At 41.6% G+C, this 19,270-nt stretch overlaps 1 protein-coding gene across 1 annotated transcript in view; it reads right to left on the bottom strand.

The window, feature by feature from the left end:
* Positions 1-19,270, bottom strand: part of DNAH11 (dynein axonemal heavy chain 11) — a 395,178-nt gene that overhangs the window by 114,603 nt on the left and 261,305 nt on the right. The window contains exons 55-56 of the mRNA XM_073581471.1: positions 18,596-18,738; positions 13,062-13,223 (exon numbers count right to left, since the gene is read on the bottom strand). Coding sequence (XP_073437572.1) covers positions 13,062-13,223; positions 18,596-18,738 — 305 coding nt within the window. The remainder of the gene's footprint in view (positions 1-13,061; positions 13,224-18,595; positions 18,739-19,270) is intronic.

The raw sequence follows: 19,270 nt of genomic DNA, 5'->3' as shown, positions 1-19,270 counted from the left end.
GATCTGCAGGCAGGATGTTATAGAGCAGGAGAGGCTGGTTAGATTTATATATTTGTGTGGGAAAATGTCAGTAAAACTTTTGTTTCATTCATTGAAACCTCAGATGTTTGTATGCATACGAGTCCGGAGAGCAGTCTTACTCAGTGATGGTCAGTCTTTCCGGTGTAACAGGCAAGATTAACCCCCCGCCCAGATTATACCCTGGGTATATTCTGGCCTAGGCCAAACTGGGCCAGAATATACCCCAGGTATATTATCGCCTAGGCCAAACTATACCCTGGGGTACAAATTGGCCTAGGCCAGATTATACCCTCCGGGTCAAAATATAGCCCAGCTGCTGTAGATAAGATTTTTCATGCTTTTGAGAACCATCAAAAATGGGGCCCCAGGCAGCACACAGGGGACAGAAACAGCAAACGGGGTCCCAGGCAGCACATGGGGGCCCCAGGCAGTGCACAGGGCCCCTGGCAGCACACAGGGGGCAGAGGCAGCAAATGGGGTCCCAGGCAGCACACGGGGTCCCCAGGCAGCACACAGGGCCCCAGGAAGCATACAGGGGCCCCTGGCAGTACACAGGGGCCCCAGGTAGCACACAGGGGGGCAGAGACAGCACGCTCCCTGTGCGCTGTTTGGGACCCCATGTGCGATGTCTGGGGCCTGGTTCTTGAGTATATCACTCAATCCTGTGTGATGTCTGGGGCCCCTGTGTGCTGCCTGGGGACCTGTGTGATGCCTGAGGCCTCCGTGTGCTGCCTGGGGCCCTGTACGCTGCCTGGGCCCCTGTGTGCTGTTTGGAACCCCATGTGCGATGTCTGGGGCCCCTGTGTGCTGCCTGGGGACCTGTGCGCTGCCTGGGGACCTGTGCGCTGCCTGGGGACCTGTGCGCTGCCTGGGGCCTCCGTGTGCTGCCTGGGGCTCTGTGCGCTGCCTGGGGCCCCGTATGCTGTTTGGAACCCCATGTGCAATGTCTGGGGCCCCTGTGTGCTGCCTGGGGCCCTGTGCGCTGCCTGGGGACCTGTGCGCTGCCTGGGGCTCTTGTTTGCTGCCTGGGTTCCCGGTTTTGATGTGTGAAAAATCTGATCTACAGCAGCTGGGGTATATTCTGACCTGGAGGGGTATAATCTGGCCTAGGCCAATTTATACCCCAGGGTATAGTTTGGCCTAGGCCATAATATACCCAGGGTATAATCTGGCCTAGAGGGGTATAAACTGGCCTAGGCTACTTTAACCCCAGGTATATTCTGGGCGGGGGGTTAATCTGGCCTGTTACACCAGTATGACTACATGTAGACATAGCTGTTATTCACTAGTAGGACCACGCACTAGACTCACAGACATACAAACACCAAGGATTTCTATGAATAAAATACAAGATAGACCAAATGTTTTCCAACAAACTTACCGTATATATCAATCTGCTTTGCTTCTCCTTCTCTATAAACACGCTGTCTGCAGCCTGCATGTAAGTCTTAATAAATCAAAAGTAGATGTAGAGTTATTATAATGACATTGGTTTTAAAAGGACCTGTCACAAGGACAAAAGTCACCAGTTTTTACTTTTAATTTTCTCTTCCTATTCCCCTAAATATTTCATTTTTTTTTCCTTCTTTAAATCCACCATAGGATTCCAGAACTGTTGGCCTTTAATTTAATTGATAATATTTATATTATTTACTAAGGGGACATGTCTCAGCAAGAATAAAATGAGAGCAAAAACGGACCACTTATGACCCAGCGAGTCTACGGGTCCTCTTAAATTTTTTTGCTTCAGTTATGTAAATTACATTAGCTGCAATACCTGACAAAGCTGCCTATGTGGACAACAGCTGGGAGTGAGATAGGACTGGCTTAGCTAAATGAGAAGTCAGCCAGCCCCCTTCACACACAGGACTTATCACCTGCCCAAACAGGAAAAGCAGTACTGTCTCAGACATACAGAAGAGGACATGGACTTTGGACGGGAACTTGTAGAAGATGGGCACCTTTGAGATATGACGTACATTAGTAAATTGCATATGTTACTAATTTTAGCTTATTTAATTCAAATTAGTTTTTAGCTGGAGAAACCTTTAACACCATGTCTAAACTGTCTAACATTCCTCACTGTATCACACTAAGAAACCTAAGGAATTACAAAAAGATTTTTTCCTTACCACAGAGATGCCAGTTACCTGGAAATTAGGCTTTAAATCTAAGTGCACAACTTAATATGCAACAGCGACACCTGCCAAAACCAGTCCAATTATCTTGCCCACTCAGGACAGTGGAACATTACAATATGGACGTACAGTATCTAGAGTCTACAGAAATAGGAAAAGGTCTTCGGGAAAAGATGGAAATGGCCCGGATAAGTTGTCATGAAGCAGTAAAATAACTATTGTTGTAAAATAAAGCTTAACAAAGTGGCACAGCATGGGAGACATGTCAAGCCATGGAGCAGCTGGTTGTAATTCATGCTGCTTTAGCAGAAAACACTAATCGTTGTAAAACGGGATTCTTTGATGATTGGCCTCCTTTGCATTTGCAATTTGTCACTTTCTCTTATGATAAGGTCAGCAGTGACAGCACTTCCTGACTTTAACAGCTGCAGCTTCTACACCGGTCATTGTGCAAATACTAATTGCAGTAATTTCATTAGCATAAATTATTTATTCTGCCAATCCTTTTTTGTTTTTATACTATTGTTGATTTTTTTTTCTGTATAATATACAATAATAGACATGGAAATGTTGAGGAAAAACTCAAAGCAACTGTCTGAACTCTAATTAAAATAGATTCATCTAATCAGTATACATGAAAAAAAAAAATCTATAAAAAATAGTTGTCAGAAATTACATAATTTGGAGGCCTCCAAAGAAGTGAATGCTAATGTACTGGAAAATCGGGAAACCTTCACATTATATTCAAAGAAATTGTATACGGTTCTAAGCAGCAGGTTGCTTACAAATACTTAACAATTTTGGAACATCTTTTAGGTCTGTGTTGTGCAATTCCGCCTTGAAATTTTTGGCAAAATTGACAACTTGTTGCTACTATTTCTCCACTCAAAGACGTGTGTCCAAAACTGTCCAATCAGTAATGAGAGGGTCAGCGTATGGATGGACACCACAAATTTTCAAAAGGAATGAATGGCACTGCCTAGCTGTCATATTGCTTGTCCATGTTATTTCAGGGGAATAACAATTAAGCAGCACAGCACAGATTCCAAGAAAACATGTTCCAACATTGATTTTTCAAGGAAAATGCATAAATGTCCAAGAAATATTAAAATTTCCAGTCCCTTGCTTCAGTGATCCACTATGTGTATACAAGGATATCACCAAATGCTTTGCTACAACATTCAAAACGAAAAAAAGAAACATAACGTGGTGGATGTTTTCCTAGTTTACATATTCATCCTCCAAATGAAAACATAATAAAAATTGCAGAAGAAAAGAAGGAGAATATTCACTCTGATCAGGCAATAGTTACGGAGTCTTATAGAAGATCTTCATCCATTTCGTAACCCTAGATCTGGGTAGTGGAGGTAACAGAAAAAGTTTCAATAAAACACCATATGCCATCTTGCTACAATGTTTCAGGGAAACGTCCCTTCTTCAGGCTCAAGATGAATGTATAAAATAACATTGAAGAAAGACGGAACCAGCTAGTGAGGTTTTTTTTTTTTAGTTTTGTCATGAAAAATGCAAGCAAGTAATAAAACAAGAATTTCAATAGGACTGGTAGGTCCTCCCTAAACTTGGCTAAAAGTATGGATAACAACAAAATAAAGAAATAATTCATTAAATCCCTTGCAAATCCAATGCTGCTGCTTTAGTGGTCTCCGCAAGTCCTGACCCTTCATTGACATGAAGGCTGCAGCCTCAGTAGTCAGTCAGTTTGTAAACGAACATGGCAGAGGTCATTAACTCTTCAGTAAGTTTTGGAAAATCCCAGAAAACTCCTCCAGACTAAAGGTACCGTCACACTTAGCGATGCACCAGCGATCCCGACAACAATACGACCCAGTCAGGATCGCTGGTGCATCGCTAAGTGGTCGTTAGTGAGCTGCCAAACAGGCAGATCTCACCAGCGACATAGCAGCGGTCGGCGGTCGTTACTTACCTGTCAGTCGCGGCGATGAAGAAGTCCTCCCGCCCGCGTCCACGCGTCGCTCGTCACCACAGCAGGAAGCGCCCGACGAGAAACGGCCCAGGACGTTCTTGCGCGATCAGCGACAGACAGTGGGGGAGCCGGTCGGAGGTAAGTATCACACATAGCGATATCGCTAGCAATATCGCTGCTGCATCACAAAATCGGTGACGTTATAGCGATATTGCTAGCGATATCGCTTAGGTCTGACAGGCCCTTAAGGAATGTAAGCTCCACATACAGAATTGCACTGAGTACCAGATTTTATTGTCAATTGAATGTGCCCTGTAATGCCTAACATTCCTTTTCAGAATATAGTCATAATATATTCCTGTAACCATTACAACTGATGATGAAGACTCCAATCAATGGGACTTCCATGATCATGTGGACAGCAATTAAAGAAGGGGTTGTGTTCAACATAAACACTTCTTTAAGGCAGGGGCCATACAGGTCAGACATGTTAGGGATTTTACTTGGGGATTTACCTTGGTAAACTACACAAGTTTAAAGTATCAGAAATGTGAAATAAATGTAATCTACAAGCTATGGATTTGTCCTGCATGGAAGCTGATCTTTGGTGAGCATTTTTAAATCCACAGCATGTCATTATCTGTTTCAGAAAGAAAGTCAGATTTTCACCTTTTTGTTTCCCTGCAGCTTTTAGGTGATTTGGTATGAAAAAACTTCCACAATAAGTGTACCCCAAAAAATTAAAAATAATTTGAAGACAATTGCTTCTTTTTGAAAATAATGAGTAATCAGAAAATGACCTTTTATTTCAAACAAGTAAAGTTATGGCTGAAAGTGTTGGCACCCTTGAAATTGCATCAGAAAATGAAGTATTTTTCAATTACACATTTTGTTATAAACATGTTTATTTCCTTTTTGTATATTGGAACAAAGTAAAAAAGCAGAGGAAAAAAAAGGAAAATTGGACATATAAGATGCAGCTCTCAGGGCTTATCTACAGCTTTCTGACACTGTGCACTACATTGCGACCCAGATTTCATGATGCCTTGCAGACAAGTCAAAGCACCCAGTGCCAGAGGCAGCAAAACAAACCCAAAACATTTTAACCTCCACCATATTTGACTGTAGGTACTGTGTTAATTTCCTTGTAGACCTCATTCAGTTTTCAGTAAACAGCAGAATTGATGTGCTTTACCAAAAAGCTCTATCTTGGTCTTATCTGTCTACAACACTATTTGCCCTGAAGGATTCTGGCTTACTCATGTACATTTTGGCAAACTGCAGTCTAGCATTTTTATGTCTTGGTGTCAGCATTTCATTCAACGGATGGTTTGTGCTGACACTGATGCACACTGAGATTGCAGGACAGCATGAATTTCTTTGGAACGTTATTGGGGCTACTTATACACCATCAGGACAATCCTGCGTTGCAACCTTTCATCAATTTTTTTGGAAAGGCACCAATTATTTTTATCCACCCTACTGTTGAGGTTTTGCATGAAATGATGTCCACTTTGCTTTTTTTCTCTGTGTTTTTGTGTGGTTCCAATACATACAAAGGAAACAAATGTGTATAACAAGATGTGTAATTGCAATAAATTTCTGGGAAATACTTCATTTTCTGGAACAATTTCAAGGGTGGCAACACTTTCGGCCAAGACTGTATTTTATGTTAATGTATTTATTTTTTCTTTTTTAATCATTTGTATCACTATGTTTTGGTATTTTTCACATCATCTATGTTAACCCCTTCACGACCAATGGCGTCTATTTACATCATCGGCTGTGTCTTTGCCTTTGATGGGGGCTGCGGTGCTGAACACACATCTTTTCACCCACTTGATGGCTGATTTAATCAGCCATCACGTTCCTCTAACAGTCACGGGTGGATCCAAGTTCCACCAAAGACTGTTAACCAGTTAAATGCCGCTGTCACTGACAGTGGCATTTAACAAGTGCCAGCCTGCAGCACATCACAAACCTGTCATTAAGATGCTGGTTCGTGGCCAGCGTTTATAGGAGATTGGTAGATTGGAGATAGATAGATAGATAGATAGATAAAAAAAAAAGACTACAAAAAGGCTAAAAAAAATACAATTAACGTAACAACCAAAGGTCATTTTCTGATGACACATTCCATTTAATGAATGTTCAAGTCATTAGCCACTAAAGGATTGTTTTTTAACTACACTAATCTATATACCTGTCTTCATATATTATACCTTTCCATAAACGTAATAAGTGTAAGGCTACATCCAAGAAGTCTCCTCTGAAAGCCGTCTATACAGACAAATTGGAACTTTAAATTACACATATTGCTAGACACTTAGAGATGTGTTTTTACACTTCCAGAGCTGAACTAAACTGTACCCGATAACACTTTACTGTGGATTTAATTATCATATAGCAAGTTCTAGAAAACCATACATACAATGAATTATAGTAATCTTGATAACATTCGAAAATAGCAGCTATTTCACATAACGTTCATCTAACTACACTGAACTGCTGCAGGTGCTTGCCAAATAAATTCTGTGTCACACTACATAAAATCTGGAACCATTACATCTACACATTACATCTTATAAATGGATTCAAAACCTACTAAAAACATAGTTTTAAGATTACAGTTGAATAGTCGATTAGAGTCGTATAGTAAAAGTTTATATTTTTCCTTCTGATTTAAAAGGTTTTTTACACTACTGGACAACCTCTTATTAATTGCTTAAGTGTCCCACATAAAACAAATAAAAAAACATATTTTTCCCTTCTGGACCAGTGTCATTCCAGTGATGTTTGTGCTGCAATTACTGGTGATCAATAGACATTATGTACGCCTGCTCTAATGGAATAGTGACAGCTGCAGCCGATCAGCGGAATGGTGCATGTTTGTTTTCTTACACGCAGACCATTAATCCATGGGTAAAAAACGTTCATATGAACTAGCCTAGTCAACGGCATTTGTCCGTGCGCTATCAGTAGTTGGTACTCTTGGCACAAGAACAGTATAAAGACCCAGAAGACGCTCATTCAAACAAGCCCTTAGATAAACTATGAAAACAGGTAATTTCAATCAGACATTTTATTCTTTAGGCTATAAATGCACATAGGATCTGACCCTAGTGCCGAGCATGTACACTCATGAGGTATATGCCTTACAGTTTCCACAGTCTGGATTGATGTAGCTCTATCCGTTCAACATAGGAACTCATGGTGATGGACCTCTCTACAATTAATTAAACATTTTGGAGCCCAAAGCAGTCAGGCAGGAGCCATGAATGTTTCTTAGCCTTTATCTGGTCAATGGATGCCTACAGAAGCCAAGGGGAGCTTTCCCTGCTATATACGTTTAGCTATGTGCACCTACACAGTGTGAACTCAGATTCACCTAGGCATTTTATAGCATGCAGAGTTGCATTTCATACTCTGCCCACATTTCCGGACCCTATCCCTAAGGCCACGTTCCCACAGTCAGTATTTGGTCAGTATTTTCCATCAGTATTTGTAAGCCAAATCCAGGAGTGGGTGATAAATACAGAAGTGGTGATGTGTTTCTATTATACTTTTCCTTCTGATTGTTCCACTAAAGATTTTGATTTAACCCCTTAGTGAGAGAGCCAATTTGGTACTTAATGACCAAGCCAATTTTTACAATTCTGACCAGTGTAACTTTATGAGGTTATAGCTCTGGAACGCTTCAACGGCTCCCACTGATTGAGACTTTTTTTTGTGCCATATTGTACTTCATATTAGTGGTATAATTTCTTCGATATGATTTGCGTTTATTTATGAAAAAATGGAAATTTGGCAAAAATTTTGAAAATGTTGCCATTTTCAAACTTTTAATTTTTGTACCATTAAATCAGAGAGGCATATCGCACAAAATAGTTAATAAATAACATTTCCCACATTTCTACTTTACATCAGCACAATTTTGGAAACATAATTATTTTTGTTAGGAAGTTAGAAATTTACAAAACCATATTTTTAGGGACCATCTCAAATCTGAAGTGAGTTTGGGGGTCTATATGATAGAAAATACTCAAAAATGACACCATTCTAAAAACTGCACCCCTCAAGATGCTCAAAACCACATTCAAGAAGTACATTAACCCTTTCGGTGCTTCATGAAAACTAAAGCAATGTGGAGCAAAAAAAATGAACATTTTACTTTTTTCACAAAAAAATTACTTTGGAACCGACCTTTTATATTTTTACAAGGGTATCAGGAGAAAATGGACCTCAAAATTTGTTGCGCAATTTCTCCTGAGTACACCGTTATGTGGGGAAAGCCACTATTTGGGTGCATGGCAGGGCTCAGAAGGGAGGGAGCACCGTCTGACGCTTTGAACGCAAAATTGGCAAGAATCAATGGCAAGCGCCATGTTGTGTTTAGAAACCCCCTGATGTACCAAAACAGTTGAATGCCCCCAATTCTAACCTCAACCCTAACACAGCCCTAACCCCAACACCACAACCCAACCCTAGCTATAACCCTAACCCCAACCCTAACCCTAGCTTTAACCCCAACTATAACCCCAACCATAACCCTTATCCCTAGCCCTAACCCTAACGGAAAAATGGAAAAAAATAAGTTTTTTTATTTTATTATTTTTACCTAACTGAGGGGGTAATAAAGGGGCGCTTGATTTACTATTTTTTTATTTTGATCACTGTGATAGGGTCTATGACAGTGATAAAAATGAACCAATAAGAGAAATCTCCTATTGTTGCTGGGTGCCAGCCAGCAGATATGGGCGGGCGCACTGCGCATGTGCCCACCATTTTCTCCCCGGAAGAAGACGCCGACGGACGGGGGACAGGACCGCAGGATGCAGGAGGTACCGGGGGGAACTCGAGGGACCCCGTTTCTCTCTTTTCTGATGTGCTAGAACATATAAGAGGAGAGAGAAATTAAATGGGAAATCAGACTTTTTGTCCTCTCCAACAGCTGCAGGCACCTTTCCTTGCAACCAGAAAAAATGTAAAACCTGTCCATTTATAATGACCACGGACAAGATAAAGATCCCCAATTCACATCAGGACTACAAGATCCCAGGTACTTTCAGTCGCATCACATCTAATGTGGTGTACTTAATTATTTGTACTAAATGTCCAACTGGGGGTCTGTATGTGGGGGAAAAAGGGCAAAAACTGAGAACAAGGATGAATTCTCATCGCCACACAATGAGAGAAAAAAGAATGGATCTACCTGTGGCAAAACATTTTGTATGCCTGATCATAGCACCATAGATATGAAATTACTTGTATTGAAAGGTAATTTCAAATCTCAGAGAGACAGAAGGGTCTGGGCGTATAAACTCATGACAACCTTTGACACACTCAGAGCAGGAATGAATGTATCGCATGGAGTTATGTCTTTTTACATCAGTTTAGGAATTTGCCTCTAAGACCTTGTGGGGGCATCACAACACAGAACCAAACCCCAATCAGAGGACTATAAAACTTTCATACCCCTTATCTATGAACTGTTCCAATATTTATGGCCATAACTGTCCATCACTCTGCCATAATGATAGTTCTGCTTCACGTCACTTGTCTTATCTATTGCATTATTTCTATTCTGTGTTGTGCATAAATATGTGATTCTTCAGATTTTGCATTAGTCAATGCCTTACGAAGAGACCGGAGGAGTCTCGAAAGCTTGCAATTTGTGACCACATTTTTAGTTAGTCATTAAAAGGTATTAACCACTGAGGACTCTCAATTTTGAATATTGTGAGAACCGGTAATCTGGAGCCAGGATGGCTGAGGCAGAAGGAACGCTAGAATCTAAAGTGAGTGTTCTACTTTATGTTTCCTTTGTGGGGTGCCAGGGTATGGGAATGTAACAGCACCCCACCACGACTACCTCCGTGGCCTCCTCACAGGCACAACACTTCACAGATGCTTCACTTGCATTATGCAGATATAGGAACGCTTCGGTTACATATGATGATATCTTGCTTCCCTTACAAGTCACAAAAGTCCAGCAACCCATTATAGGAAGCTCAGTGTTACCGTGTGAAGGCCACACAAGTCGAGAATGATACAGCCCCCCACTACTTTTCTCAGTTCCCAGCTGACCTGTGAGGAACACATTCTTTGGGATAAGTCAGGAAAGATATATATCTTTGTACCGTGTTAGCCAGTAGATAGAAGAATATTTAGAATTGAGAGTCCTCAGTGGTTGATACCTTTTAATGGCTAACTGAAAAGATGGTAACAAATTGCAAGCTTTCGAGACTACTCAGGTCTCTTCATCAGACTAGAGTACAACATCTGTAGAATCACATATTTATACACAAGACAGCACCTACAATATCCCTACACAAGGCCTAACTGATTTCGGCCTGATTGTGGAGGTTGGCACCCCAAGAAACAATTTTTTGGCGCCGCCACTCAACGAGGACTGTCCCTCACTCCCCTACTATTTCCCTGTTGATAAACATGGGAAAACAATAATTTATAGTGCAGAAATGATAAAATAGAGGAGAAAAACAAACATATAATACAGTGGCCATAATTTTTCAGCAGGTTACTTGTATATAAATAAATAGCAGATATATCAATGATTAAAGCGCAGATGAGTACCCGGCACTTATTTGCAAAACCAATGATATATTGATGCAGTCACACCTGACATGTCAAGGCACAAAAAGTACTCAAGCTAGATGCCGAACGCACCAAATAATAAAATAATAGTAAGGTGCGTTCGCAGCCCGGGGTCCACCATGCAAGGGTGGTAAACTGCTGCTTAGTAATGGCAGAAGTATAAAGCGGTATACAAGAGGTCACACGTGGGTTAACATCACCCAGTGTGAACAGAAGCGAACTCTGTTATGACACAGAGCCGTGCCACCGCTGAACATAAATGCCGGAGCCTGTTAAAATCACAGCACTCGGCAAGAGAGCGCTCAGTATGCGGTCACAGAGCTCAGCCCCAAGGTCACAAGGTCTGAGTTCCTCTAGACCTACTGAGCATGCGGCGTCGCATCTGCAGATGCCACTATAGCTGCTGACTAAGGTGGAGTGTCGTGCATGTGCACCGTGGAGTGCAGTGCCACCGGTGGACACTGATGTTAGTCTCAGACTCTGCCTCTACCTTCACCTAAGCCTGGGCGCTTAACAGGCCAGGCTGCACAACACATGCGTACCAAGGGTAGAGTCAGTCACCAGAGATATTCATACTTGCATATAACACTCACCCCTCATAGTCTGGTAATGCAGTCTATACTAGCGCATGGCTGAGCGGCCATGCGAACCTGTCATAGCCGCGTCCTTCCGGGACCTTCCTGACCTTTCTGATGGTCCAATCTGAGCTAGAGAAGGACCTGAGCATGTGACCTCCGATCTCCAATGAAAGATCGTCCCACGGGCATGCTCAGTGGACCAAAAGGAGGACTTAGCCCCTGGAGTAGCTCGCTGCCTACCAGCATGCGCTGCTATAGCTGGACCAGAGGTGGCAGCAGCAACTAAACCCACGGAGCTGGTCTGGGTAGAGCGCCGGGACCGACGAGTCTGCTGAGCAACCTCCTCTGCGGCTGGAGAGGAATGGGAGACCGCCGGAAGCAAGGCTCGGGATTCCCGCTGTGCAGCGAAAGGAACCCGACGCCTAACACTCCTAATTACCCCACCAAAACTCGGGGTAGAGATGTATTTGCAAAATAATGTCAGGCTAGAATGAAAAAGGGGGTACTTATTATCGGCCATGTTTATCCCGACGCGTTTCCCTGCTTTCGCGGTTCATCAGGAGGTCTTAGAAAATAATGTGGATGTTTAGATGCCGGATGCCATGATGTAGAATCCTGATATTATTTTGGTTTTGCAAATAAGTGCTTGGTACTCATCTGCGCTTTAATCATTATGATATATCTGCTATTTATTTATATACAAGTCAACTGCTGAAAAATTATGGCCACTGTATTATATATTTATATTTTTCTCCTCTATGTTTTCATTTCTGCACTGTAAATTGTTTTCCCACGTTTATCAACAGGGAAATAAAGTAATAGCGGAGTAAGGGACAGTCCTCGCTGAGTGGGGGTGCCAAAAAAATCGTTTCTTAGGGTGCCAACCTCCATAGTCAGGCAGAAATCAGTTAGGCCTAGTGTAGGGATATTGTAGGTTCGGTCTCTTCTTTATCAGTGGTATTGTACCATTTTTTTTGCACTGGGTAGGTGTTTTTTTAACAATTTTTGAAAAAAGTGTGTTTTTAAAGGAAATTCATGTTCATACTTTTTGAATTAATTTCTTAAAAATTTATATTTTTATTTAAACCACAACTAACTCACTACCAGGACGTTGTATCCTGTATGCCCATGTAGTTCCTCCCATCCTGGGCTAGTCACAACAAATAACCCTGTCTGTACCAACCTAGTGCATGCAAATTACCAAATACATAAAACCACATTTAATGCATTTTATAATACCATTATAATTTAGAGGTGGGTGTAAGCAGCATCTGCACTTCCTTACACTCGCCTTGTTAAGAACCTAGGTAGCTTATGCGCTCTGAGTGATCTAGTATAGATTGCATAATGAGCATCATTTGCTTTGGTCTGCCGGGGTAAACAGGCAATCAAATGACTGCAAATCAGTAAAGGTTTATTGATTGGGGGACCTTTCGTACTGTTGGTCGGTCCATGTAAACAGACCATTACAGTCCTACCGCCTGAGAGCTGCTGCTCAGTGGTGTAAACAATGGGGTCAGCACCGTATATCTTATGTTTTGTTTACTTTATATACACAGTTGATAATTTTATTTATTATGACATACCAGAAAATATTTGTTTTATGTTAAAAATGGGGAACCAATTTAGTTTTTCAATTCAGCCCATATCACGAAAAAAAAACAAAAAAACGCATAACATCAAATACCTTAGATGCATTTTATAAACAAGAGCCATTTGTGAAATCACACCTCACTGTTCTGCTATGGAACAATAATGTCCTACCTGAATATCCTCTGTGTCGTGAATGAACCTACTGCTGACCGACTGCAAGGCCTCCTGTGGCCACACATGGAACCAGTCAATAGCTGTACAGTTAACTATAGCTGGGAACTTCCGAGCTCGAACACGCAGGGTGGAACCAACTGGAGAAAAACATAGAATGACCTGAAGAAAAAAAAGGGAAGATGGCACGTTAGGTAACAATAACAAGACGCACTCAATTACGCAGCAAAACTAAGTACCAGGAACGCAATGGTTCTGTGATTCACAAACCTCAAACTAGGTTTTCATTAATTAAAATCTTTACACCATCGACAATTAAAAATTGGATAACAAATTGAAAGTAATAACTATAACAAGGTAGAATTTTCAATTAATCACTATTATGGTGGATTATTGCATATATTTAGAAGTGTTTTATGAATTTTAGAATGGAACATCAATTTTTATGATTTTATGAATTAATGGAATGGTTTCTATGATAGCACTTTTTTGAACTAATTGAGTGGATTCTGGAGCCACCCGATTATCTGTTTTTGCCGGCGAAATTGTAGCTAGATATAAATGGTATGTGTATTACATTACATACAGTATTGTATTACAGCCATTCAAATAGGACATATGGAACGGGGCCATGTTTCTGAGACAAGCACTTGAACATATTTAAAATGTATATCATCAAAAATGACATACAATATGTATTTAATGCACAGCGAACTTAAAATGTTTTATTTCTAAATATATTCAGTTGAAAAAAAGCAAAAAAAATCTATAAAATTAATTTTCTAATAGTACTGTTCAGTAACTGCTGTAAATCTTATCAATCAGTAATTGTTGCAACCAGCTGGAAAGTCGAGTTTTCTACAGGCAGCAAATGATAATTTATTTATTTTTGGAAAGGGTGGATATTTATAAGTATAAAAAAAATTAAGTTTAGCTATGCATTATTAACATAAAAATGATATGTATTTTTTATCAATACATAAAACATTAATAAACAGAGAGAAATGGAGGTCTTCAGTCCCACATGTGAATTGAGCAGTAGTGTACATGTGCGACCTCCAACCTAGACATTGAAAGGAACTGTGGTCACACATGCTCAATACTGCTTCAATCTTACAGGGGACTTTAGGACCCCCTTTCTCGTAATTGGTAGGGGTCCAAGTAGTTGGCATAGTCAGCAATTAAACCCTTTATCCTGTGGATAGCTGCAGATGTTGTCTATGGGACATCTCCTTTACTTAATCATTGCTACTGAGGCCTGTATTCCATTTATACAAATATTTCCATCTTCATAACTTAATTTCTGCTATCTTTATGAAATACTAGCTGAGGAGCCCGGCGACGCCCGGGCATAGTAACTAACTACGGTTAGTTATAACAAATTATATAATGATTATATATATATATATATATCTATATATATCTATATATATATAAAGCTGAGTGTAGAGCCCCGCCCGCTCCGCATAGCCACATTCACTATAATATCCCACATCATTCCGTCATCCAGAGCTACTGGACTACTACCCCTAATATCCCACATCATCCCGTCAGCCAGAGCCACTGGACTACTACTCCTAATATCCCACATCATCCCATCAGCCAGAGCCACCGGACTACTACCCCTAATATCCTACATCATCCCGTTAGCCAGAGCCACTGGACTACTACTCCCAATATCCCACATCATCCCATCAGCCAGAGCCACTGGACAACTACCCCTAATATCCCACATCATCCCGTCAGCCTGGAGTCAGAACCAGAGTGCTGAGTGGAACGGTCCTAACTTCCATACTGGGGATCCCTTTAAGAGAGGCCTGGCATCAGAACCAGAGCACTGAGTAGATTTGCCCTGACTTCCATACCAGTGATCCCTTTAATAGAAGCCTGGGGTGAGAATCAGAGCGCTGAGGGATTTACCCTAACTTACATACCGGAGATCCCTTTACGAGAGGCCTGCGGTCAGTACCAAAGTGTAGAGTGGATTTTCCCTCACTTCCGTACCGAGGATCCCTTTAAGAGGGGACTTGGGTCAGAACCAGAGCGCTGAGTGGATTTGCCCTGACTTGCATACCAATGATCCCTTTAATAGAACCCTGAGGTCAGAATCAGAGCACGAGGGATTTGCCCTAACTTCCATACAGGAGATCCCTTTAAGAGAGCCTGGCGTCAGTACAAGAGCATTTGAAGGCAATTGCCCTGACTTCCATACCGGGAATCCCTTTAAGAAGGGCCTGGGGTCAGAATTAAAGCGCTGGATGAATTGGCCCCGACTTCCATACCGGAGATCTCTTTAAGAAGGGCCAGGGGTCAGTACCAAAGCACAGAGTGGATTTGCTCTGACTTCCATAACAATGATCCCTTTAAGAGGGAAGATGTGCCTACGGGATGGAGGATGTGTGATGGGGATATGGGACGGAGGGGGGATTCATTTCTGTCATGTGCTCTCTGCTCCTTTCAGGGGGGCAGACAGTAGCTGGGAGCTTATGTTCCCAGGGATGCTATATTTCTCCCACTATGTCAGTGTCTGCTGAGGTGTTGTCAAGTGGGAAAACTGTTGCCATCGCAACCAATCACAGGTCAGCTTCTTTTGAACAGCTCTGGTGAAATGAAAGATGCTTCGTGATTGGTTGGTGATACACACACACACACACACACACACACACACATTCATTTTTATATACAGAGATTGGCTATAGGTTAGAAATGGAGGGCAGTAATTATTTCAACTGCAAAGCTTAAAGATGGGTAAAAGAGGAGGCTAGTAGTGCTTTCTGTTTATTTTCCATACGATTATTTTCACTGTAAGGCCAGGTTCAGATTGCCTTAATGCAGTCTGGTCAACGCAACGCATAGTGTTAACGGACTGCGTTAACGCTATTAAATACCGCAATCACGTTATGTGATCCCGCTAGCGCAGATGCTTAATCTGCGCTAGCAGTGATGGACCTCGGACTCTGCAGCCTGCGTCCAAGGGTCCGTCACAGGATGACGGCACATCGCTGACGCATGCAGATTATGGCATGCGTCAGCGATGCGCTCGTCTTTAGCAGTGTATGGGCGCGTTATCACATCCGTGAAATAGCGTTAATGCCGCTATGTAATGGATGCGTTAAACGCACCCCCTAAACGCAATATGAACCCAGCCTTAGACAAGATCTTGTCGTGTGCCAATCATTCTCATCTCGTCTGTAGTTTTCCACATATTCAGCATCTATTCAAGTCTTATATCAAGCCTTGTTTAGCCTTATTTACCATACTCATTGGTCTGCCAATAAATGGGATCCACATTCCTTAAAATTATTTGAAACCCGGAAAGGTCCCATGTGGTGTATACACGATATTTTCTGCTATTAAGTGACATTAATGACAAGCAGAATAACAACCTCTGCTGCTGCAGCTCCTGACAAACTGAACACTTAATCCTGCGTTACTCTAAGATGTTGATTCATCAGGCCGGTTCTTTACATGAGACATTTTGATAAATCAACTACACAGGATTAAGAGACACTTTCCGACTTGAGATAAAATTAGAGGGTTTCATAAATCAAAGCTATGATGTCTAAAATGTCAGATTGTCACCTCAACACAAGCTAGGACACAGTGACAATATGATTAATTACTATATAAATATTTAGCTCTATAGCAAATACAGTACCGTATGTTGTTTTAGTATTTTTGTATTAAGCTATTTGCAGATATTAAAGGGAATCGGTCACCCATATTTAGTGATATCATGTAAAGATATCACTAAATTGTGCGTCCCATAAGGATTCTATTTGGGCTTTTGACTCCCCCCGAACCCCGCACCTTTGAGGCATAAATATTTTTTTTAGCTTGTTGTGGATGCATGCAAATCGTGGCTTAGGCCTCTTTCACACTTCAGTTTTTGTGTCAGTTACAATCCGCCAAAAAGGCGGAGAAGCGGATCCATTATTAACTGATGTGAACGGATGCCACAGGATTCGTTTTCTGACGGATCCGCAAAATGAGGAAATTTAAAGGAACCGCTGGCGAGAGAGAAAGAGAGAGAGAGAGAACCCACACAGAATTTCGTGTTAAATCAGTGTCTGGAGGATCCGCCGGCCAAAAAAACGTTGCAAGCTCCGTTTGGAAATCTTTGAGGATGTTAACGGCCAGCAACATTATGGCGGATCCTCACAAAAACGGATGCAACGGACGGCAATCCGTCAAAATCCGCCAATAATGGAAGTCAATGGGGAAAAAAACGGATCCGCAAAAAAAAATTGCGGATCCGTTTTTTTCAAAACCTGGTGGATTTTGACTGATTGTAAAAAACGGAAGTGTGAAAAAGGCCTTAGTAGTCTCCCCCCCACCTCCTCGGCTTGCTTCACGTAATCTTTGTCTGTGAATCCCACAGATGACGTTGGTTTCAGCGCTTGCGCAATGTAAAGGCCCCCGGCGCCTGCGCAGTATGCTTTGCCCAACTGTGGGCGAAGCAAATAATCGCTACTGCGCAAGCGCCGGTATTTTCCAGCGCGGTCTATGCCCCGGAAGTCTTCACATGCAGGACACACTTCTGGGACATAGACCGCGCACGCGCCGGGGGCCTTTATATTGCGCAAGTGCGGAAACCAACGGCGTCTGTGGTATTCATACGAAGATTACGTGAAGCAAGCCGAGGAGGTGGGGGGGAGAAGACTACTAAGCCACGTCCATCGGACCGGACCGGGGCGATTTGCATGCATCCACAACAAGCTAAAAAAAAAGGTATTTATGCCTCAAAGGTGCTGGGTCGGGGGGAGTCAAAAGTCCGAATAGAATCCTTATAGGACGCACAATTTAATGATATCTTTACATGATATCACTAAATATAGGTGACAGATTCCCTTTAAAGGATTGGTCCGAAACTAATCTTGATATTTATCCTAAATGTCTATCTATTTAGTTTAATAATGTAATTGTTTTTCGAATATGGATTAATTAAAAAGTCACTATCCTTTCCTCTAATATAACAGCTTTAATTTATTTTTTTTTCACCTATTTCCGTTTTGGTTACACTTCATTTGAGAACCCAAGTGCATGCTGGGATATTCAAATGAGACATCACCAGGGGGCAGAGGCTGCGATCACTGCTGCAGTCTCGGTCTCCACCCTGAAACAAAGCGTTACCAGTGTCTTACATTTTAGGGGCTGGGTTATTCCCCGCTCTTCTGAGCATGTGTATGTTATTAATTGCGACATGCTCAGCCCAAACTTCTTTATCACTGTGCAATATTCTTCTCAGTGCAGTGACAGTGCACTCCCTCGACAGCTCTAATTAGAAGGGATGAGCTGGCAACAGATAGCACTGTCAGTGCTCATTTTAAGTGTAGAACAGGCGAACAGAGTGAACAGAGACTATCTTCGACCTAAAAGGGATGTTGGTTTCAGTGGTGGGGCAGGTCTCTGCTCCAAGGTCCTTAACTGGTTAAGATTAGAAAATACAAATATATCGTTGTTTTGGTCACAAAAGATGCAAATACTTACTATATACAACATAATAAAACAACATATACAAATCCCAGCCTTACTTTAAGCTGAAGCCTGACTCTCTCCAGGAAGAACTTCCAACAATTTTCCTTAGAGTCCTCCAATCCAAGTCCTCGCACCTCATTGCGAATACCAGATACAATGGTGTCCATTTCTTCTTCATTAAACAGGTCAGGGATCTCTCCTGAAAGAATATTTTTTTTATTTGCCACTGATGATTGGCTAAAAATGGTCTTGTTGTATTGTCTTGAATACAAAGAAGCAGTTTGACTAGTGCAGATTAATAAGTAATTTAGCAAAAAATGAAATTCTAGAATTTAGGAAGATCAGAAAATGACAAGTTCATTATTTTACCTGTGACCATTCCCAAAATACAGGCTCATTGATCTCCAGTATACCAGAGCTCTACCAGCACCACTCAGGGAAAATCTTGACAGCTAATCCAGTGTATTAAATCAAGGTGTTTGGATAACTCATAGCTTTTGGGGTCGGAGGTGTTTCTAGCTCTTGTCTGCCATTCATTTTAATGACATAATAATAAATTTATATAGCGCCAACAAATCCCACAGCACTTTAAAATGAATCAGAGACAAGTACAGACAATAACGACAGTACAAAGCAACACATAATTCAACAGTTACAGGAGGAGTGAAGACTTTCCTTTCTCACAAGCTTACAATTTTCTGTGGAAGTGGGGTAACACTATAGGTAAAATG

Source organism: Dendrobates tinctorius, unplaced genomic scaffold (genome assembly GCF_039654945.1).
Source record: "Dendrobates tinctorius isolate UK_male_01 unplaced genomic scaffold, ASM3965494v1 ptg000070l, whole genome shotgun sequence".
NCBI classification, from domain to species: domain Eukaryota; kingdom Metazoa; phylum Chordata; class Amphibia; order Anura; family Dendrobatidae; genus Dendrobates; species Dendrobates tinctorius.
This window is presented reverse-complemented; position numbering and strand designations above follow the sequence as displayed.